The 22,500-nt window shown below is 41.5% G+C and overlaps 2 protein-coding genes across 2 annotated transcripts in view; both read left to right on the top strand.

Annotated features, from left to right (window-relative positions):
* c2cd5 (C2 calcium dependent domain containing 5) overlaps positions 1-14,269 on the top strand; it is a 29,723-nt gene extending 15,454 nt beyond the window's left edge. The window contains 18 exon segments of the mRNA XM_046863904.1: positions 1,216-1,330; positions 1,468-1,557; positions 2,535-2,726; positions 4,507-4,693; positions 4,898-5,062; positions 5,180-5,320; positions 5,607-5,670; positions 5,903-5,964; positions 6,078-6,176; positions 6,270-6,359; positions 7,067-7,154; positions 8,101-8,196; positions 8,437-8,475; positions 8,772-8,873; positions 12,297-12,350; positions 12,353-12,489; positions 12,572-12,718; positions 12,845-14,269. Coding sequence (XP_046719860.1) covers positions 1,216-1,330; positions 1,468-1,557; positions 2,535-2,726; positions 4,507-4,693; positions 4,898-5,062; positions 5,180-5,320; positions 5,607-5,670; positions 5,903-5,964; positions 6,078-6,176; positions 6,270-6,359; positions 7,067-7,154; positions 8,101-8,196; positions 8,437-8,475; positions 8,772-8,873; positions 12,297-12,350; positions 12,353-12,489; positions 12,572-12,718; positions 12,845-12,955 — 1,979 coding nt within the window. The 3' untranslated portion in view covers positions 12,956-14,269.
* Positions 14,270-15,767: 1,498 nt separating this feature from the next.
* The window catches only part of lmf2a (lipase maturation factor 2a), a 7,504-nt gene continuing 771 nt past the window's right edge, over positions 15,768-22,500 (top strand). Inside the window, exons 1-14 of the mRNA XM_046863905.1 lie at positions 15,768-16,019; positions 16,655-16,908; positions 17,399-17,427; positions 17,564-17,754; positions 17,893-18,071; positions 18,199-18,343; positions 19,051-19,185; positions 19,281-19,386; positions 19,905-20,001; positions 20,119-20,301; positions 20,951-21,119; positions 21,222-21,333; positions 21,683-21,797; positions 22,327-22,500. The exon at positions 22,327-22,500 is cut by the window's right edge and continues 771 nt beyond it. Of these exons, the coding sequence (XP_046719861.1) occupies positions 15,926-16,019; positions 16,655-16,908; positions 17,399-17,427; positions 17,564-17,754; positions 17,893-18,071; positions 18,199-18,343; positions 19,051-19,185; positions 19,281-19,386; positions 19,905-20,001; positions 20,119-20,301; positions 20,951-21,119; positions 21,222-21,333; positions 21,683-21,797; positions 22,327-22,500 (1,983 nt within the window). The 5' untranslated portion in view covers positions 15,768-15,925. The remainder of the gene's footprint in view (positions 16,020-16,654; positions 16,909-17,398; positions 17,428-17,563; positions 17,755-17,892; positions 18,072-18,198; positions 18,344-19,050; positions 19,186-19,280; positions 19,387-19,904; positions 20,002-20,118; positions 20,302-20,950; positions 21,120-21,221; positions 21,334-21,682; positions 21,798-22,326) is intronic.

Raw genomic sequence — 22,500 nt, 5'->3', positions numbered from 1 at the left:
AAGTTCTGCAGAAAGGAACTGATGTGAGAACTCAAGATTGGTTTGATCTGAGAGTAATCTCAACACCGAATCGTATGCGTTCCTCCTCTCTTCTAGCTCCTTTAGGTTGGTGTTTAACATGCTGAGATTCTTTTCAGCTCACCACATGTGCACATTGTCTTCCTGTGTAAACTATTGTGATTCACAGAACAAAAAAACAGCTCAGGTTCTTTTCACTACACCTCTAGATGTTTTTGCAGAACAGAACACATCGTATATTCAGTTTATGCTGCTGAGGTAGAGAAACTCATACGCAGTTCTTCAGGGCGTTCTGATCCTGCTGAATATACACTTGTGTATGACTGATTTGGGGGCAGGGCTACGTCTGAGCTTGTGATGTCACTACATAAACTTAATTTTGGACCAATCACACTCTATATTAGAGGACAATGTTGCTGTAATCAGAGTTTTTTTTCCCTCTCTTTTTCTCTACACTGAGCAATGTAGAAATGGTGGTTGCCATGGTAACGTTGTGCCTTCAGAATTAAGGAATTATAAATTCAAAATTTAGTCTTCACGTGAGTTAGATATTTAATGTATCCGGATAGTGATGCTGGTGATATACAAATAGGTTTCCAATTTGCATATTCATGCATATGTATACAGTAGATTGTGGTGTTTGTAATGAGTGTGTAGAGATGTTGTGAATAAAGTCAGTGGTGTGCAACGTTTTTTCAGCGTGAACGCAGACAAGCTGAGACGAGCCACAGGGCGAACGCTGAATTCTTTTCGTTCTTCAAACATCTCAGTCAAGAAACGAGCAAGAACCTGTGCAGAGATAAAGGTGTCACGTTCTGAAGCCAAAACGTTAAAACAGTAGAGCTCATTTCCATATTTACATTTTGTATTCACTTTTCAACCCTCCACCCCCCCATTCTATTGCCATTGGTGGAACTTTGGAAAAGGTGTGGAGTTTGCTTTCATGAGACATTTTAAATGCATGTCTACAAAGCCCTGTTGAATGGGAAATGATCATGTGATTGCACACATGATCTTAGAGGATGATCAGGAACTCAGGGGTGACGAATGAAAACAATTCACATCTTCATCATCATCATCATCATCATCATAAAAACAATAAATAAACTTGTTTCCAGACTGTGTGTGTGAGAGAGTGTGAATTTTGTCCGTCATGCCTCGAGCAGGATTATGAGTTTGTGCTCTTGTGTGTTACAGATGAGCCGGAGACGCGAGACGCCTGGTGGGAGGAGATCCGACAGGAGATCAAGTCTCACGCTAAAGCTCTCGGCTGTCATGCAGTGGTGGGATACAGCGAGTCCACCAGCATCTGGTAAAACACACACACACATTTCTCTATTTTTGAATCCTACCTTCAAATGGCTAAAAAAAAATCCGATTCAGGAAGTATTAAGTATTAATTATTTAATATGATGTTTTTTGTGTTATTATTCTTCTGTGTGTGTGCAGTGAGGAGGTGTGTATCCTGTCGGCGTCGGGCACAGCAGCGATCCTCAGCTCCCGCTTCATGCAGGATGGCGTGCTGGACACAGAGAACAGGTTGTCACGGCAACATGGCACAGAAAGGGGCGAGGGTGAGATGGGTAGTTCAGCCTCGTTAGGGTAGGTTAATCACATGACCCATGCTGACGGACTCCTAACCTTACTAAACTGTACTAACGAGGCTGGTGTGTGTGTGTGTGTGCGTGTCCGTGTGTGTGCGTGTGTGTGCTTGTGTGTGTGGGAGGGTGGAGGTGTGGGGATGGGTTTCACACACACTAACACATTTACAATCAGGGACAAAAATTGTGTGTGTAGATTAATGTAGTCATTTCTGAGGCCAGTAGTTATTCTAATGAACTAAATATAATTAGATTCATTATTTTCTTTTATGAATATTAAATAATTATCCAAAAAATATAATTAATTAATTATACATTCATTCATTAAACACTATATTTTTAAGGACTTGTTAAAATGTAAATGAATTATAATAATACAGTAATCCCCCTTTTATCGCCGTGGTAACGTTTCCTAACCAAAAATTGTAAGCCACCCCAAAAAAAATCCTCCTCCCTTTAAACACACTTTAAACACACAGCAAACATTAGCAAGAATATAACGAGATTAATTTAGTGTAAATTAGTAGAAATACAGTTCACTGTATCCCATTTATAGTGAGTAAATGTACTGTACAGTATTAACATTTTACTGCATTTTATAGTTAATGAATATATTTTTATTCATAAATTTCATTATTTCAACATAAAACTCCATAAAAACAATTCCGTATAAGTGTTTTGGTGTTTGGTTCTCTGCACGAGAGTCTGGAAAATCAGCCAAACTAATGAGATATGTGGCAAATGCAATTCCGCTATAAACCGGGGCGCCAGATTGGAACCGCGGTAAAGCGGAGGATTACTGTACTCATAATATCAATATTTTTATATACATTTTTTAAGACTTTACCCAGTATATGACGGATCAGCCTGTATAAGTAGTGATGTGTTGATTGTAGGGGTGTTTGTGTGTGTCAGGTTAGATGATGTCGTCCCCCCTGCTTGTGGGTTTTGTCACATCCCATATGATGAGTTAAACATGCCGTTTCCGGCTCAGCTCACCTACTGCCACTGCTGCCGCCGCCATAAAGTCCCTGATGTTCTCTTCACTACAATAGACGTTCCATCTGAAGCCCACGTCACCGGCAAAGGCTGTCTTATACAGGCCAGGTAACTCGTCTCTGTGTTCAGGTTGTTTGTGTTAAATGTTGTAAACTCGTCTCTGTGTTCAGGTTGTGTGTGTAAAACGCTGTAAACTCGTCTCTGTGTTCAGGGTGTTTGTGTAAAACGCTGTAAACTCGTCTCTGTGTTCAGGGTGGTTGTGTAAAACGCTGTAAACTCGTCTCTGTGTTCAGGGTGTTTGTGTAAAATGCTGTAAACTCGTCTCTGTGTTCAGGTTGTGTGTGTAAAACGCTGTAAACTCGTCTCTGTGTTCAGGGTGTTTGTGTAAAATGCTGTAAACTTGTCTCTGTGTTCAGGTTGTTTGTGTAAAACGCTGTAAACTCGTCTCTGTGTTCAGGGTGTTTGTGTAAAATGCGGTAAACTCATCTCTGTGTTCAGGTTGTTTGTGTAAGCGCTGTAAACTTCTCTGTGTTCAGGTTGTGTGTGTAAAACGCTGTAAACTCGTCTCTGTGTTCAGGGTGTTTGTGTAAGCGCTGTAAACTTCGTCTCTGTGTTCAGGGTGTTTGTGTAAAATGCTGTAAACTCATCTCTGTGTTCAGGTTGTTTGTGTTAAATGTTGTAAACTTCGTCTCTGTGTTCAGGTTGTTTGTGTAAAACGCTGTAAACTCGTCTCTGTGTTCAGGGTGTTTGTGTAAAACGCTGTAAACTCGTCTCTGTGTTCAGGTTGTTTGTGTTAAACGCTGTAAACTCGTCTCTGTGTTCAGGTTGTTTGTGTTAAATGTTGTAAACTCGTCTCTGTGTTCAGGTTGTGTGTGTAAAACGCTGTAAACTCGTCTCTGTGTTCAGGTTGTTTGTGTTATACGCTGTAAACTCGTCTCTGTGTTCAGGGTGTTTGTGTAAAATGCGGTAAACTCATCTCTGTGTTCAGGTTGTTTGTGTAAAACGCTGTAAACTCGTCTCTGTGTTCAGGTTGTGTGTGTAAAACGCTGTAAACTCGTCTCTGTGTTTAGGGTGTTTGTGTAAAATGCGGTAAACTCATCTCTGTGTTCAGGTTGTTTGTGTAAAACGCTGTAAACTCGTCTCTGTGTTCAGGTTGTGTGTGTAAAACGCTGTAAACTCGTCTCTGTGTTCAGGGTGTTTGTGTAAAACGCTGTAAACTCGTCTCTGTGTTCAGGTTGTTTGTGTTAAATGTTGTAAACTTGTCTCTGTGTTCAGGTTGTGTGTGTAAAACGCTGTAAACTCGTCTCTGTGTTCAGGGTGTTTGTGTAAAACGCTGTAAACTCGTCTCTGTGTTCAGGTTGTTTGTGTTAAACGCTGTAAACTCGTCTCTGTGTTCAGGTTGTTTGTGTAAAACGCTGTAAACTCGTCTCTGTGTTCAGGTTGTTTGTGTAAAACGCTGTAAACTCGTCTCTGTGTTCAGGTTGTTTGTGTAAAACGCTGTAAACTCGTCTTTGTGTTCAGGTTGTTTGTGTAAAACGCTGTAAACTCGTCTCTGTGTTCAGGGTGTTTGTGTAAAACGCTGTAAACTCGTCTCTGTGTTCAGGGTGTTTGTGTAAAACGCTGTAAACTCGTCTCTGTGTTCAGGTTGTTTGTGTTAAATGCTGTAAACTCGTCTTTGTGTTCAGGTTGTTTGTTATACGCTGTAAACTCGTCTCTGTGTTCAGGTTGTTTGTGTAAAACGCTGTAAAATCGTCTCTATGTTCAGGGTGTTTGTGTAAAACGCTGTAAACTCGTCTCTATGTTCAGGGTGTTTGTGTAAAATGCTGTAAACTCGTCTCTCTGTTCAGGTTGTTTGTGTTATACGCTGTAAACTCATCTCTGTGTTCAGGTTGTGTCGTACTAAGAAGAAGGCTCAGGGTGAGGGAAACGCTACAGCCATCAGCAACCTGCTGCCATTCCTAGAGTACGAGCTGCACACACAGCTGATGAACAAGCTGAAGCTGCGTAGCATGAACGCTCTGTTCGGCCTGCATATCCAAATCAGCGTGGGAGAGAACATGCTGCTCGGCCTGGCTGTGAGTACAGCATCAATACCCAACACACACACACACACCGTCTCTGGTGTACCTTACACTCATGGATGTATTTGTGATGATATATGATGAACTCTGTGTGTATGTGTGTGTATGTGTGTGTATGTGTGTGTGTGTGTGTGTGTGTGTGTGTGTGTGTGTGTGTGTGTGTGTGTGTGTGTGTGTGTGTGTGTGTGTGTGTTGTAGTCAGCCACAGGTGTGTTTCTGACAGCACTCCCGAGTCCAGGAGGAATCCAGATTGCAGGAAAAACCTCCAGTGACATCACATATGAACAGCATCTCTCAAACATGCAAAGGAAAATTAACGACGCTATCATCAAGAACAAAGATCTGTACGAGATTAACCCCCCAGTACGTCTGTTAACACACACACACACACACACACACACACACACACACACACACACACACACACACACACACATATATATACACACATACAGTTTTTTCTGATTTCTGATTTTTTAGGAGTTTGTCGAGGAGCTGATTGGCTCGCCCATCCCTGAGCCCCGGCAGAGGTCCCGCCTCTTTCGCTCGCACTCTGAGAGCTCAGACGAAGTGTCAGAGTTAGACCTGTCTCACGGGAAGAAGGACGCTTTTGTTTTAGAGGTGAGACAGACAGATAACGAGACAGTCCGTCACTGAGATATGACAGACAGTGAGACCGAAAGACGGACAGATGGTGAGTGAGTCAGACAGACAGACTGCCAGTCAGTCAGACAGAAGGTGAGTCAGAGAGACAAATGGCTGATTAGACCAGATTACTCTTAAATGAACAGAACTGATGAGCAGATGATCAGTGAGACAGTCAGGCAGACGGTGAGACAGAAATGATGGTGTAGTTTTATTCATGTTGTTCTGAATTTAAAGATATTCATTATAATTACTGTTTCAGATCGACGATACAGATGCTTTTGAAGACATTCATTCCCTCCTCACCGATGCCCCGACACCTGCAGGTATCCCTCTCTCTCCTCCTCTCTTCCTCTCCTTTTCTCCCTCTCTCCTTCTTACCTTCTGCATTAGATGCAGTTATATTATTAGGGTGTCCCTACAGTCAGAAAGTGTATATAAAAGCACAGAAAGAAAATCACAAGGATTTAATATTTGATACTTTATACTGGATATAATGTAAATCTAATACACGTCATGTGATTAGACTTTTTTTTTTGTAATGTTTTTGCTTCTTAGGGTTCTACAGTTGCAACACTGAAATCATGCCTGGGATTTATAACTGGACTTCAGCATTACAGGTACACAGCAATTCTCTTCTCAACGTCTCGACACGTGATTAACGAGAGCACACGTGATACGATTGGTAGCGAACGTAGCACACCTCTCACGTTTTTCTTTTTACGTCTGCTAGATGTTCACGTCTGTGAGAGTGTTCCGACTTAGCAACGCAAATCTGACCAATCAAGGCCTAAATAAGATCTTCAATGATCTGTGTGAGAACCTGCTCAAGGTGAGAACCTTCTCTTAGTTTTTTTCATTGTGTGATATGGTCTATAGTGTTAACGTGAGTGTGTGTGTGTGTGTGTGTGTGTGTGTTATATAGAGTCTGTACTTCAAGTTGCGCTCCATGGTGCCCTGCTGTCTGTGCCACGTGAACTTCGCTGTCGCTGTACCTGAGGATGAGCTCATACAGGTAACATCTTGCTCTCTCAAGGGAAGGTTGTGAGTTTGAATCCCCCGAGCAAGCCTTCTTGAGCCTCAGCCAATATTAGCAGGTTCATTAATGTTAACTAATTTGCTAAAAACACTTCCTAAATGTTGATGTTGGACATCTTAATCTCTGGAAGGATGAACAAAAACACATTTGGTTGTTATGCAGGACTTGATCTCAGACTCACAGCCTTGTGATTTTTTTTTTATCGGCCATTGCATCCAAGGGTTAAAGTTCATGTCGATGGAGTGAGAGGTGAAATAAAACAGTGCAGGAAATGCATCCAGGCAAAATGTGTTTTATTTCCAACTCCTAACACACTAACTCCTCAGCCAATCAGAATCGTTTCCTGTGTGTAGTATTAAAGCTCGAGTGGAATTTTAAATGCAGGGCCTTTTTAAAAGGTTTAAATCAGTTTCTGTTGATAGCTTATGATTAGCCACTCTGTTTCTGATGTTTCTATGGTCACAAGTAGTGCAGTAACGTTTCTGCATTCTATTTACTGCATCGCATTTTATAGAGTCGTCCTCGTGGAAAGGGAACGTGAACCTGTTCAGCTTGTGGAGAAGACCCTCGTTAATTTCCGTTTTCATCATGTGCTTTTTAAGTCTGAGTGATGAAGTGTGTGATGACTTGATTTAAGAAAAAAGACGACAAGACGACTTTTTATCGTGTGTTGTGTGTGTCAGGTGGCGGTGACGGCGGTGGCCATGAGCTTCGATAAAGAACAGACGCAGGAGAACGGCCGGCATAGCGGAGAGAAAACACTTATTAAAGGTGTGTGTGTGTGTGTGTGTGTGTGTGTGTGTGTGTGTGTGTGTGAATGTGTGTGAATGTGTGTGTGTGAATGAGACAGGTCGTGGTTAAAGGAGAAAACTCTGCTAACTCCTTTCAGGGCAAAGTAGATTAATTTGTGCAAAAAAATAAAAAATATTGAAAACTCCAGGTAACTATCTGCAAATATACATATTAATTTGCATATTCATGATCACTTTTATATAGTACCCTTCTTCAAATATGCACCTTATACAGTATTGTAGAAATATATATTGCACCTTCACACTCCCATAATATGTTTATTGTATATTTGTAGTTTTATAAATTTATATTAATTTATTTATACACATTGCTATTTACACTTTTAGTAGCTGTACTCTGCACAATGACAGTGAAGTTGAATCTAAACTAATCTAATCTATTATCATTATCCTCATTGGAATAGATAGCAATAGATTATTAAATATTATTCTTATAAAAAAGAGATGTCATAGTTCGAGGCACGCTGTTTCTGTCTGAAGCAGAAATTAAACCCTGTGGAAATGATTCCAGATCAGTGATTGGGCAAAAGGAAAAATAGTAATCAGTGATTGGTTATTAGGGACACTGGTATCCAGTGATTGGGCATTTGCTTTACTGAGCCTTTTTTTAAAAATAAATTTGCTAAAAAGTCCGATCAAATTAGCGAATATCTGATGTTTTTGCTTGTGTCACGTGGTGTAATCTTGATACACATCTGGTTTATTTAGAGTTATAGTGTATTGTGATTATTATTCTTGTGATAGTGTAGATTAAAGATGGTGTGTGTTTGGTGTGTGTATATATTCTATACCACAGTCACACAGCATGTTGGTTGGTTTTTATCCCTGCATTAACCCGTGAGCTGAAGCTAATCCGAGTCCCGGTGCTGCACTTTTTTTTTTTTCTTTTTTTTTTTTCTCATCAGTTCCAGAAAACGAAGAGCAGCTTCAGTTCTCTTTAGAGCTCCCTGCTGAATCCTCCTCCTCCTCCTCCTCCTCCAACCCTCTGAGCTCCTCCAAAGGTAAACCTTTACCTCTCACCTTCACCCTCTGGTCCCTCGTTCACCTTACAGAAAGAACGTTTCCACCCAGGTACCCGAACCTGTCGAGAAATCATCCCTGGTAGTGAGAAAAGTTCTGACTGTTGAGCAGGAGCTAGATTGGTTCCTCCGGTGGAAACGTCTTACCACAGTTTTACTAAACTAAAAAAACGTAACTTTTCCTGCGTAACGTTTGTGCGTGTGTGTGTGCGTGTGTGTTAGGTTTGTCCGAAGTTTCAGGAAGTCTCCCGAGTGCTCGAGGTGAGTCTCTGTTTTGTTCTCAGGGTTATTTATTATTTTTGGGTGTTTTCTTCTCCTTTTGTGTGAAACTGTTTGCAGTTCTGTGACACACACTCCAGCATCCGCCATTTTATACCTCTCTTCTTCATTTTTTTTTGTTTCTTTTTCTCTCTCTGTGTATCCCTCTGTTGTGTGTTTGTGTGATGTGATGGCATGCGCTTGTCTGTTTGTGTTTCTGTGTGCTTTATGAACCCGTGTGTCTGTATGTCCTGCTGTCTATTTGTGTGGTGTGTGTGTGTGTGTGTGTGTGTGTCCAGCCCCCTCAGTTGATTACAGTTCCTTTACAGACAGATGCAGTTCCTGGATAGAGCAGCTTAGACTGAAAGCTCACACCATAAGACGAGGATCAATTAAAACAAGTAGGAGCGCACGCATCCACCCTGAACCCGGACCAACGCTACCGAGTCTTCACACTGATCGGGTTTTTTTTTTTCCTTCTAATCCCAACTGAATGAGGAAAATTCAGAGCATGCACTTAACACGGGCTTCATAACAAAGCATCATGAGCATCAACTTTAAAGCTTCTGTAAGCAACTTACTACACTGCAGATGCAGTCTGGTGTTTCTGTGACTGCCACAAGCTTTAGTACCTGAAAAAATTAAAGGTGCTGTAAGCATTTATCTGGAATCATACACTGGCCAAATTTGACTTGTATCCTGATACCTGGCCCAAAGAAATACTCTGAGGAATTCATGTCTATGATTTTACCTATTATAATCGGTGCTTTGACAACTTAAAGGTGCCAAAAGCTATTTTTCCAAAGCACCCTTTGACTAAGTGGTCAGATTCTTGTATCTTCTTCTTCTTCTTCTTCTTTCAGCTGCTCCCATTCGGGGATCTCCACAGCGGATCATCCGTCTCCATACCACCCTGTCCTCTACATCTGCCTCTTTCACACCAACTACCTGCATGTCTTCACTCACCACATCCATAAACCTCCTCCTTGGTCTTCCTCTTTTTCTCCTTCCTGGTGTCTCCATCCTCAGCATTCTACTACTGATATACCCCATGTTCCTCCTCTGCACATGTCCAAACCATCTCAATCTCACCTCCCTCACCTTGTCACCAAAACGTCCTACATGCGCTGTCCCTCTAATAACTCATTTCTAATCCTGTCCATCGTCACTCCCAATGAACATCTCAACATCTTCAGCTCTGCTACCTCCAGCTCCACCTCCTCTCCATCACTCAATGCCACTGTCTCTAATCCATACAACATCTCAGGTCTCACCACAGTCCTATAAACTTTCCCTTTCACTCTCACAGATACTCTTCTATCACAAATCACTCCTGCTATCACTCTTCTCCACCCACTCCACCCTGCCTGCACTCCTTTCTTCACTTCTCTAACACACTCTCCATCACTCTGCACTGTTGACCCCAGGTACCTAAACTCCTCCACCTTCTCCACCTCTTCTCCCTGCAACCGCATCACTCCACTGCCCTCCCTCTCATTCACACACATGTACTCTGTCTTACTCCTACTGACTTTCATTCCCCTTCTCTCCAGCGCATATCTCCACCTCTCCAGGCTCTTCTCCACCTGCTCCCTACTCTCACCACAAATCACAATATCATCCACAAACATCATAGTCCAGAGAGACTCCTGTCTGACTTTGTCTGTCAACCTGTCCATCACCACTGCAAACAGGAAAGGGCTCAGGGCCGATCCTTGATGCAGTTCAACCTCCACCTTGAACCAGTCTGTTGTTCCCACTGCACACTTCACTGCCGTCACACTGTCCTCATACATGTCCTGCACCACCCTCACATACTTCTCTGACACACCAGACTTCCTAATACAATACCACAACTCCTCTCTCCACCCTGTCGTATGCTTTCTCTAAATCCACAAATACACAATGCAACTCCTTCTGTCCTTCTCTGTACTTCTCCATCAACATCCTCAAAGCAAATAATGCATCTGTGGTGCTCTTCCTCAGCATGAAACCATACTGTTGCTCACAGATGGTCACCTCTTCTCTCAGCCTGGTTTCCACTACTCTTTTTCAGAACTTCATGGTGTGACTGATCAACTTAATTCCCCTGTAGTTACTGCAGGTCTGCACATCTCCCTTATTCTTAAAGATCAGTACCAGCACACTTCTTCTCCATTCCTCAGGCATCTTCTCACCTTCCAGAATCCTGTTAAACATTCTGGTTAAAAACTCCACTGCAGCTCTCCTAAACATCTCCACGTTTCTACATCACTTTAATTAATGCTCTGAGGAAATATTGTTTATATGACCCACCTTAAATGCTTTAGAATCTGCCTTGAATCTGCCGGTGTTAAAAGCAATTTTTGAAAACACACTCTAGTTGATCTGTGCATGGATTCTGATCACTATTCTTGAACCAAACCATCCAGTTAACAGTAAAGGCTTTATAAGCAGCACTTATACGATTTTAAGGTGCTGAAAGCATTTTTTTTATGCTTTTGCTAGCATTGTGCTAGCCTGATTGCACACATCCGGTTGGATTAGATGTAAAGTGTGCATTTGCAATCAAGTAGTTTTTCTGTTTTAACATGGTTTACATTGCTTACAGCTGCTTTAACGGAGGGCCAAACGATGTTTGCGTGTCACAGCTGCATGAGCTTTAACCGTGTTATTATGGGATGTTTGATGGTTACCGTGCAGCATAAAGGCATGTGGCGATAAATCGTAGGAATTACCATGAAGATTCTTTTTTTTTATTAACATTTAAACACCAGGTGCATTTTTTTTTTTTTTTTTTTTTTTTTTTTACCATTTAATTATTATATAACAATTAAATCACAATCAGCCTGATTATAGCTTTAATAATAATAATAATCACACACACACACACACACACACACTCTCTTTCCTGGTGGCTTTCTGTCTGGTGTTTGTTCAATATTTGTCCCTTGTCCAAAAGGGGGAGTCTGAGAGTCATGTCCACTGTCTCCTCTTCTCTCTCTCTCTCTCTCTCTCTCTCTCTCTCTTCCCACTCTCTCCTATCTCTTCCCACTCTCCTCTCTCTCTCTCTCCCTCTCTCCCCTCTCTCTCTCTCTCTCTTCCCACTCTCTCTCTCTCTTCCTTCCCACTCTCCTCTCTCCTCTCTCTCACTCTCTCACTCTCTCTCTCTCTCTCTCCTCTCTCCCTCTCTCCCTCTCCCCTCTCTCTCTCTCCCCCCTCTCTCTCCCTCTCTCTCTCTCTCTCTCTCTCTCTCTCTCTCTCTTCCTTCCCACTCTCTCTCTCTCTCTCTCTCTCTCTCTTCCTTCCCACTCTCTCCCTATCTCTTCCCACTCTCTCTCTCTCTCTCCCTCTCTCTCCCTCTCTCTCTCTCTCTTCCTTCCCCTCTCTCCCTCTCTTCCCACTCTCCTCTCTCCCTCTCTCTCCTCTCTCCTCTCTCTCTCTCTTCCTTCCCACTCTCTCCCTATCTCTTCCCACTCTCACTCTCTCACTCTCTCTCACTCTCTCCTCTCTCCCTCTCTCTCTCTCTCTCTCTCCCTCTCTCTCCTCTCTCTCTCCTCTCTCTCCTCTCTCTCTCTCTCTCTCTCTCTCTCTCTCTCTCTCTCTTCCTTCCCACTCTCTCTCTCTCTATCTCTCTCTCTTCCTTCCCACTCTCCCTATCTCTTCCCACTCTCACTCTCTCACTCTCCTCTCTCTCCCTCTCTCTCTCTCTCTTCCTTCCCCTCTCTCTCTCTCTTCCCACTCTCACTCTCTCTCTCTCTCCCTCTCTCCCTCTCTCTCTCTCTCTCTCTCCTCTCTCTCCCTCTCTCTCTCTCTCTCTCTCTCTCTCTTTTGCTCTCTCTCAGTGTCCTCTTTAGAGAAGTCCAGTCCGTTGCCTGAAGGGCGTTCTCGTTCTCTGAGGTCAGTCGTTCGTTCCCTGGAGGTTCTGTCACTGTGGTTAAAATGACGCCGCTGTCTTTCATTCCTCGAACCAAGATAATAAAATACCTCGGCATCATCAACATGTTCTTCATCAGAGAGACCACCTCACTGCGTGAGGTACACACACACATTTCACAGTTATACACACACATACACATGTAATGTGTGTATGTGGCATTTAATTTTGTGTGTGTGTTAGGAGGGTGGTGTGAGCGGGTTCCTGCACTCGTTTATAGCGGAAGTGTTTGCTATGGTACGCGCCCACGTTGCTGCTCTGGGGGGGAATGCAGTCGTCTCCTACAGCATGAAGGAGTGTGTGTTCATGGAGAACCCTAACAAAAACCAGGTCAGTGTTTGTTAGAGTGTGTGTAGGTATGAAAGTGTACACATAAGCTATTTTACTTACATTCACTGTGTGTGTGTGTGTGTGTGTGTGTGTGTGTGTGTGTGTGTGTGTGTGTGTGTGTTTCAGGCCCAATGCCTTATCAACGTGAGTGGAGATGCTGTGATTTTTGTCCGAGAGTCTGAACTGGAGGCCACGCCCCCTCAACCACAAATGTCCTGCAGTGGAGAGGGAACTTGAACTCTTCTTACACACACACACAAATACACACACATAAACACATGCATATTATTTATTGTAACAAGCCAAGAAGCAAGTTCCAAAGAAAAAACAGAGCCAAACACAAGTGTAGATTTCCAGCCAATCAGCAGCGAGAACACGGACGAGTCGTTAATCAATTAAAGTTCATATTTGTGATGAAACGAGGGAAAATCTTCGTCTGTCGACCATTTTGAAGACATTCCAGTGGTCCTGAGGAAGCCGAGGCAGCTAAGAGCTTTAAGCTAAACTCATGCAATGGGTTGTGTAGCGTGTGTGTATGAGTGTGTATAAATGAGAGAGAGAGAGAGAGAGAGAGAGAATGACGAACCGAGTCGGCACTGACGCCATGATTTATTCTCCTCCTTCCTGTTTGATATGTCATTATTAAAGGGGCAGTTTGTAAGGTTAGCGCCCTCTGCTGCCTGCAAGGTTAAGTTAGTTTTACCTGACACACACACACACACACACACACACTGATTTTACAGCACATGCTTTATCGGCTTCTTATTACAAATTTTACGCTGTGTTTTTATTTAGGGGTGGAGCTTATTTCAGGGCCAGAAATATGTATTTGAGGTAAACAGGAAGCAGAATTGCATTGCAACTAATATTTTGACGTGGCAATATTCCAAATCTATTATTGTTCATCTTTAAAAAATGCTTATTATTGCACATGAACATTTTATGAAATATAAGAAAAACTGCAGTGGGGGGTGGAGCTTATATATATATATAGAGAGAGAGAGAGAGAGAGAATATCTGGGGGCGGAGCTTATTTCAGGGCCAGAAACCCATATACAATAACCATTAAAAACCCCTCACATAGATCACAACTCCTCTAACTTTAGATCAAAAAAGTTGAAAGTGGGAAAACTTAAAAATGTACAAAAAATAAAGTGTGTAACGAAACAAAGGAATGAAGACGAATCACGCTGATGACCTTATAAACCTTACAGACTGCACCTTTAACGTCTTCTGTACAAATCACGTGCTACTGATCAGATCACTTTTCTCTTTCTTGTTCTAAAAATGCTGGAATTTTTCGTTTTTCTTTTGTGTGTTTAATTGTTGCTGCATGTGCAATGCCAGCTCCTCCTTTCAGCAGCGTGATGTTCAGGTGACAGGAAGCCAAAAGCAGATGCCCAGAGGAGACTTGAATGTACAGGGTGATGAAGCGCTGATTTGATGTGATGGGCAGCGAGATGATCCTGTGCTGCTGTTTTCTAGATGTTGCATGTGTGTATGAGGACAAACCGAATGCTGCACAGTAATTAAATGATCCCTGTGTAATCAGTTGAGAGTTTGTGTGTGTGTGTGTGTGTGTGTGTGTGTGTGTGTGTGTGTGTGTGTGTGTGTGTGTGTGTGTGTGTGTGTGGAGATTGGTTTAGTGATTTTGTGCTGATTTTTACTTTTTTACAATGAAACGATGTAATGAAAGAAATGAAACACTCTGTGTGACATGCAGTTAGAGGAAAATCACCATTAGATTAGATTAGATTAGATTAGATTAGATCATCTCATCCGGCTTTTTGATCTGTTACATTTGATGTAGTAGCAGTTGATTCCTCGTTCTCATAAACACCAATCATCTAAAACCCACAGGTAGCAGGACAGACTCACACGTCAGCAGGAGGTCGTGAGGTTTGAAACAAATCTTTAACTTAAACACTGTCATTGTGATTTATTAATGAAAGTGACAAACTAGAAATATTTGTGGGTGTGGTCCTGAGAGGTTAGAAGGTTCCTACTGAGATACAGGAAGTACAGACAGTAAGTTTAATTTCAATTTATACTAAAAATATATTTTGGAACCAATATATTTGTTCCCTTTTAAAACCCAGTAGAAAAGATTTCATTTAGAGTAATAATGATAATCAGCTCCTATTAATTAATCAATTTATATTATAAACTGTTTTATAAACATTTATAAACCTGCTCAGAATTTATTTATGATTACTATTACATAATTACCACATCACCTGTGTGGAGATGTAACTATTATCATTAATTAGTCATAATTATAATAATAATCATTAATATGAATAATCATTTAAAAAAAATGTTTTGAGATAAATCAGATATCAGTAAATGAAAACTCATGAAACAAATAAATATATTTTTCAATTAATGTGTCGCTTATACATTTTTTTAAAAGAGGTATTTAACAGTTACATAAAAAGAAAAAAAACCAATTTACTTGAATTTCAAAAAGACTTTTTCTAAAGTTTTACTTATAACTTTTATATAAACTAAGACTTTTTTTTAATGAAACTGATTGTTGTCTATATTATCTTTTAATAATAGTATGAAAACGTTATTAATTTTTATTAATGTTTTTTTTATTCCAAAATGTTATTCTGAATGTAAATATAATCACATGAGATGCACAGAAAGTTTTTTCTCACATTAGTTTTTTCTGCTGATTAAAAGTTCAGAAAGATAAATCTGTGCTGCGGTGCTAGGAGCAGGAAATGACGTCACGTGTTATTACTAACAAAACATATGTAAGCTACGGTTTATTAAAATATTGTTTATTTGATGATTATTGTACAGTAATAATATCAGATGAAATTAAACATAACTAAAATAATTAAACGCATAAATAATCATTTAAAGCCGCTAAATGTTGACGCTTTGACCTTTTCTTCTTTTCACCGTTAGATGTCGCTGTTTTAATGCATTTTTGACGCATGCGCGTTTTGGCTACGATTGGCTAGAACGTTACCCAGACGAGCGTTTGATTGGCTGACTGTCCTTGACTCTGCTTTATTGGCCAATCACAGCGCGGAGGTGGGACTTTTGTGCTCTGGAAGTCTCTTTGACGTGTCTCCGGAGCAGCAGCACGAGCAGTGCGTGTTGGCGCGTACCGGGGTGTGTGATCCGAACCCGGGTTTGATCAGCTTCTTTTCCCGCTGTAGGAGGCTCCAGAGGAGAGAGAGAGAGAGAGAGATGGGGGAGATGCGGATTCCTACCCACATGTTCCTGTGGAGTCTTTCTGCCATCTACATGTTCGCCTTCGCGTCTGTTTATGTACAAATTCCTGGTGAGTTATTTTTTTTATTCTGTGTTATAAATAAATCTGCAGAAATTGTGCACTTATAAAGTTTAAAGTGTCCACATGATGCACGTGGGGCTGCAGACAGCAGCATTTAAAAATATATTACCATGTTCATGTTTATTCCTTTATACTGAACTTCACACTGACTTTCAGAGGTTTATAAAATATCACTGATTTACAATCAACATCTGGATTCTGGTTGGAGTTTTGATTTTGTAACTGAGGAAGTAAGAATTAAACGCACCAGAGATATTCCTGATGCTACAGAGGGCGTGAGATCTTGGGTTGTGATGTCACTACATCCCCATTATTCCACCAATCATGTTCAATATGCAAATTCATCTCTTAGATTCACAAAAAACGTTAAAGCCTTACACTCTTCAAAATTTCAAACAGTTCCTACTTTTATAAAAGACTTATTTTAGGACCGTTGTATAATATGGGAAAGTCATCAAGTTCTATAATCTTCAAGGGTTCCTGGTTCCTTTTGGAACCTTTTGAGTTTGCAATTGAAGCACTTTTTGTTCGTAGTTCCTCTAATCGTTCTCAAAAGAACCTTCAAATGTTGTAAAGTTTTCATAGTTATGATCAGGATCTCAGACGGATTTATGTTCTCGCAGGTCTCTATGGTAACGAGGGCATCCTCCCAGCGAAGTGGATGCTGCGGGTGGCGGGGAAAAGCGTCTGGGAGCGTCTGAGGGACACGCCCACTCTGCTGTGGTTTGGCCCACAGCTCGGCCTCGACACGCAGCACTGCCTGGAGCTGTTGAGTCTGACTGGAACTGCTCTCAGTCTGGCGGCCATGACGGTCCCCGCCTTTAGAGACTGCAGGCTTTACTTTATTCTGTGGGTTCTTTACCTCTCTCTGTACCAGGTAACTCCTCCCACCTTTAAACACCTCCCATCTATAACCCCTCCCACCTCAAACTCCTCCCACCTCTAATACATCTAAACCCCTCCCATCTATAAACCCCTCCCACATTTAATAACTTAAACCATCCATTTCCAAAGCCTCCATCTAATCTGATCACAGATCTTTTATAATGATGATGATGATGATGAAGTTTGGATTGCGATAAAACAGAATGTGTTGATTTAGTTTTCTATAACAGCACAAATTTTTTTATAAATGTTCATCCTTATACACTGTTTAATAATAATAATAATAATAATAATAATAACAGTAGACATATTTTTTTAAATCTATAAATAATGATGTTTAAAGAGAATTTTTATTTTAATGGAAGGAGTCTCCAGTGTCAGTCAGAAGTTTATTATTGCATCATAAATTATAAGAGCCAATCAGGTTCAAGAATGCAAATGAGGCAAAAGTCCAGAGTTTCACATCTGTGTTGTTTGTGTAGGTCGGCCAGGTCTTCTTATACTTCCAGTGGTGAGTACAGATTTTCCTCTAATTAGTGTGTGCGTGTGTGCGTGTGTGTGCGTGTGTGCGTGTGTGCGTGTGTGCGTGTGTGTGACTACATTACATTAGCATAATGGACAAAATGATCTCTTTCTCTCTTTCTCAGGGATAATCTGTTGTTAGAGGTGGGCTTCCTGGCTGTTCTCATCGCTCCCATGAAAATGCCATGGAGCTGCAGATCAAGTTTTCACGATGGTGTGACCTTCTGGCTTCTCCGCTGGCTTCTCTTCCGCCTGATGTTCACCTCTGGAGTCGTCAAACTGACCAGCCGCTGTCCCACCTGGTGGGGACTCACAGGTCAGAACCCCAAAACCAGAACTCAAACCAGAACCATTAAATGTTTTCCTCATATTTATTGCATGAGGTCACCATAGGGTTTTTATCAACTGTGTGTGTGTGTGTGTGTGCGCACGCGCGCATGTGTTTGTGAGACAGCATTGACGTATCACTACGAGACGCAGTGTATCCCGACGCCCCTGGCCTGGTTTGCCCACCAGTTTCCTGTGTGGTTTCAGAAGCTCAGCACCGTTGCCACCTTCGTCATCGAGATCGCAGTTCCCTTCCTCTTCTTCAGCCCCATTCGCAGACATCGTCTCTTTGCTTTCTACTCGCAGGTGGGCGGAGCTTCTGCAAGATATTTTCATAGTTCTATAGGACAGACAATTGCTGCTGCATTGTGTGTGTGTGTGTGTGTGTGTGTGTGTGTGTGTGTGTGTGTGTGTGTGTGTGTGTGTTGTACAGGTCTTGCTGCAGGTGCTGATCATCCTCTCAGGGAATTATAACTTCTTTAATCTTCTGACCATCGTGTTGTGTTTCTCCCTGCTGGACGATGAACACATGGATTTCTGGCTCCGCAGACGCAGGCAGCAGACGCAGACGCAGACGAGTACGAAGCCCATTTGTTCTTTTCATTCTCAACAGGAATGATGAGTAAATTTGAGTCTGAATAACATGACACTGTGCACGTTACTCAAAACTGTAAATAATTAATCTTATAATTAATCCATAATTGCAGTTAATTAGTTGAAGAACATCCCGGAGATCATTATAATGTGGGGAACATCTCACACCTGGCCGTGGATTATCACCTGATACCACGGTCCCTGAGCATTGAGGAGTTACAGCAGTTATTGATGTTTGCAGAGTAAAACTGACTGAATAGATCAAAACAACGCTTCATTTTCATTATTTTATATACGACTTCATTACATCTGCAGTTCTGCTGCTCCGAATCTCACACTCACACACACACACACACACACACACACACACACACACACACACTTCTAATACTAATGATGATGTTGGACTCCTGGTGCTGTTCTTTTTATCCGTTTTATTTCTCTTTTAAATGTTTTTTTTCTTCTTGATGTGTAGTGAAAAGCTTTTTACGACTGTCCAACATGTAAATAGAAATAAAATCTAAAATAATAAAATTAAATATCAATTATAAAATTATAAATAAAGGTATAAAGTACAAAATATACGTATAAAAAATATACTATACAATAAAATATCTATAAATAAAAATCAGAAGTGTCTGGTGAAGTTTGTAGTCTGCTGTATGTTTGATGACTCTGATGTGCTGCTCAGGTTCTCTGCAGGCCGTGTTGGCGTGGGTGTGTTTGGTGCTCGAAGCGTGTGTGTATGCGCTGCTCGGCTACTGGACCATCGTCTACTTCGACCTGAAAGTGGACTGGGACAAGAAAAGTGTTTCTTCTAAAACAGGTCCCATAAAAGCTTTTTTTTTGTTGGTTTTTTGTCATAAACACAATTAAATTCTGAATTGCTGAATTGTTGGTTTGTGGGTTTGTTGTTTTCAGCCTTCACACATTACGAGTTTAACAGCTTCCTGAAGGCCGTGACGGGGCCCAGTATTTGGATCGGGGTTCTGTCTCTCACTTGGGAGGTCATTACTGCCATGTTCAGGTGAGGCCTTGTGAACGGTTACCATGACGACAGTGAAAGCTGATTAAAGGAGATTACAGGTTTCATCAGCAAATATGATTAAAAACAATTATAATAATGAACTTAAACACTTTTAGAATATTATATCTTATATTCTTATTTTTTATTTATATTTCCTGTGTGTGTGTGTGTGTGTGTTGTGTGTGTGTGTGTGTGAGGCTTTGTTTAGTTATTAGTCATGTGATTTTTTTATTGTTATAAATGTGTAATTCCTATAAATACTTAAATGTTTATTGACTTCTACCAAATATTTATTTATTCCAAACCACATTCTGTATAAAGACATTAAATGTGTAATACCTTCAAATTTTCACTTTGTTTACTTTTTTAATACGTAATTATATTTATTATAATCTGTCCTGCAGATGGCGCTGTAATCCAGAAGTCTGTATAAAGTGTAATAAGTGTAATAAGTGTAATTGTGTGTGTGTGTGTGTGTGTGTGTGTGTGTGTGTGTGTGTGTGTGTGTGTGTGTTCAGGAGTGCGTGTGTAAGGGGTGTGTTTCGACGGCTCTGGAGCACGGTGCAGTGGGGCGTCTTCTCTGCTGCAGCAGCCTCCATGTTCACCATCAGTCTGGTCAGCAATCGAGTTCACACCTGTGTCCATTATATATGCTGGTAAATATTTATATATACTATTATACTTATATAAACACACTGAGTGTGTGTGTGTGTGTGTGTGTTGTGTGTGCAGGTTCCATACACCTACATCGAGTACGAGGCTCACTCTAACCTGTGGCCCGGAGTGCGCAGGGCGTTTGAGTTGACTGATCGTTACCAGCTGGTGAACTCATACGGTCTGTTTCGGAGGATGACGGGAGTCGGAGGTCGTCCAGAGGTCATCATGGAGGGTAGCATGGACGGAATCACCTGGACAGTCAGTATTAATGTTCAAACACTGTGACATGATTAATCACCTGTATGTACAACCCCAATTCCATAACCGTTAGGACACTGTGTCGTATGTAAATAAAAACAGAAGTCATTGATGTGCGAATCTCAAACCCATATTTTATTCACAATAATACAAAAAACATGTCAAATATTTAAACTGAGAATTCATCAAATTTGAAGGAAAAAATAACGTCATGTTGAATTTAATGGCTGCAACACGTCTCAAAAAGTTGTTACAGGACCGTGTTTCCCACTGTGTAGCATCACGTTTTCTGTGTGTACACATCTGGGAAGTGAGGAGAGCAGATTTGGGAGAAGAATGTTGTTCTATATGTGTCTGATACAGGTTCTGGGTTTCCTTTGTTGTGTTTTTTCTTTTAAAATGTGTTTTTGAGATTAACAAATCATTGAATTCTGTTTTTATTTACATTTTACACAGCCTCCCAACTGTTTTGTGTGTGTTTGTACTGTACCCCACACTACAGAGAGGAGCCGCTCATATGAGTAGGATGTTCTACATTGTTAATAATGTGTATACTCCATGCTGCTATTAGACCTGGACTGCTAGGAGACATGTCTCCTCCCTGCTGGATCTGCTGTCACTTGTTCATAACCCGCTGAGTTTTCTGTAGGAGATCGAGTTTATGTATAAACCGGGGAACGTGAGCGCAGCGCCCCCAGTGGTGACGCCTCATCAGCCTCGACTCGACTGGCAGATGTGGTTCGCGGCTCTCGGACCCCACAATCAGAGTCCCTGGTTCAGCAGCTTCGTTCGCCGTCTCCTACAGGGCAAGCAGGATGGTGAGGGGGGGTACCAGGGGTACAAGTGGGGTATTTATTTATTCATGTATTTACTGTGTGTGTGTGTGTGTGTGTGTGTGTGTGTGTGTGTGTGTGTTGTAGTAATAAAGCTAATTCAGACAGACGAGACTCAGTACCCGTTCATCAGACAGCCTCCAGTCTACATCCGTGCTCATCGCTACAAGTACTGGTTCACCGAACCTAAAGAGGACGGGTGAGAACTTCACACCACCCCTACTCAACGTTTATCTCCATTAAACTCCTCCAGAACACTAAACCATGACCTTCATCACCATTAAACTCCTCCAGAACACTAAAATGCTTCATTTCTTCTAGTTCAATAGATCATTCGCGAAAACGATTACTGGTAATCTGAAATCCAGCCATTCAGCTGATGTCATTTCATTTAGATCATTTTGGGGCGTGTCTTAATTTGCATATTTATATCTTTTTAATTATGTTTATAAAAGTTCTGAATGTGTTCCAGGTTGGTGTTAGTCTATTTAAAAGTGTGTGTGTGTGTGTGTGTGTGTGTGTGTGTGTGTGTGTGTGTGTGTGTGTAGGTCATTACCGCAGAGGTGGTGGAGGAGGATCTACGTGGAGGAGTTTTATCCGCCTGTGCGTCTCGGTGATGCGGTTTTGGAGGACACGCTGACTCAGCACGGCCTCAACATAAAGGTGAGACTTGTACCGATGTTCTGACTGATTAATGTATTAGTGTATTTTAGAAGATCAGGGATTAAACCTCAGATGTGATCCTGGAGCTCATTAGAACATAATCATCAGATTATTGAGTTTAATTACAGAGCTCGTTATGGTTTCCATAGTAACAGCTCATTCACAGAACAATTAAAATGAACGTTTAAAAGTACACTGTATGGCCAAAAGTATGTGGACACCTTTTTAAACATCTTCCACATTGTCTCCATTTGCTGCTATGATGAGATTCACGCTTCTGGGAAGATGTTCCACTAGATTTTGTGGAGACAGTCTGAGGTGAAGCTGTATCTCTGTGGAGGTTTCGAGTAGGAGCTTCGTTAGTGATGTAACAGAAGTGAGAGCAGGAAGTGAGACGTGTTTAATAAAACATTACATGTAACTAGAAACTGATAAAAAGCGTCAGTGCTGAGGTGTAAGAAGATTAAAACACTTAGTGGATTGTGGTAATTGTGTGTGTGCGCGTGTGTGTGTGTGTGTGGGTGTTTAGGATAAATCTCCTTCACGCCGAGCTTCTGGTTCACGGCTCTCGCGGACGTTACAGTCTGTTGGAGAACACGTGAGGGAGGTTCCTGCTCACGTCCTGCTCTGGACACTGTTCTGTTCAGCAGCTACAGTGTGTGTCATCAACCATCTGCTCTCACACACTCCAACACACACTCAC

Source organism: Silurus meridionalis, chromosome 13 (genome assembly GCF_014805685.1).
Source record: "Silurus meridionalis isolate SWU-2019-XX chromosome 13, ASM1480568v1, whole genome shotgun sequence".
In the NCBI taxonomy this organism is placed as follows: Eukaryota; Metazoa; Chordata; class Actinopteri; order Siluriformes; family Siluridae; genus Silurus; species Silurus meridionalis.
This window is presented reverse-complemented; position numbering and strand designations above follow the sequence as displayed.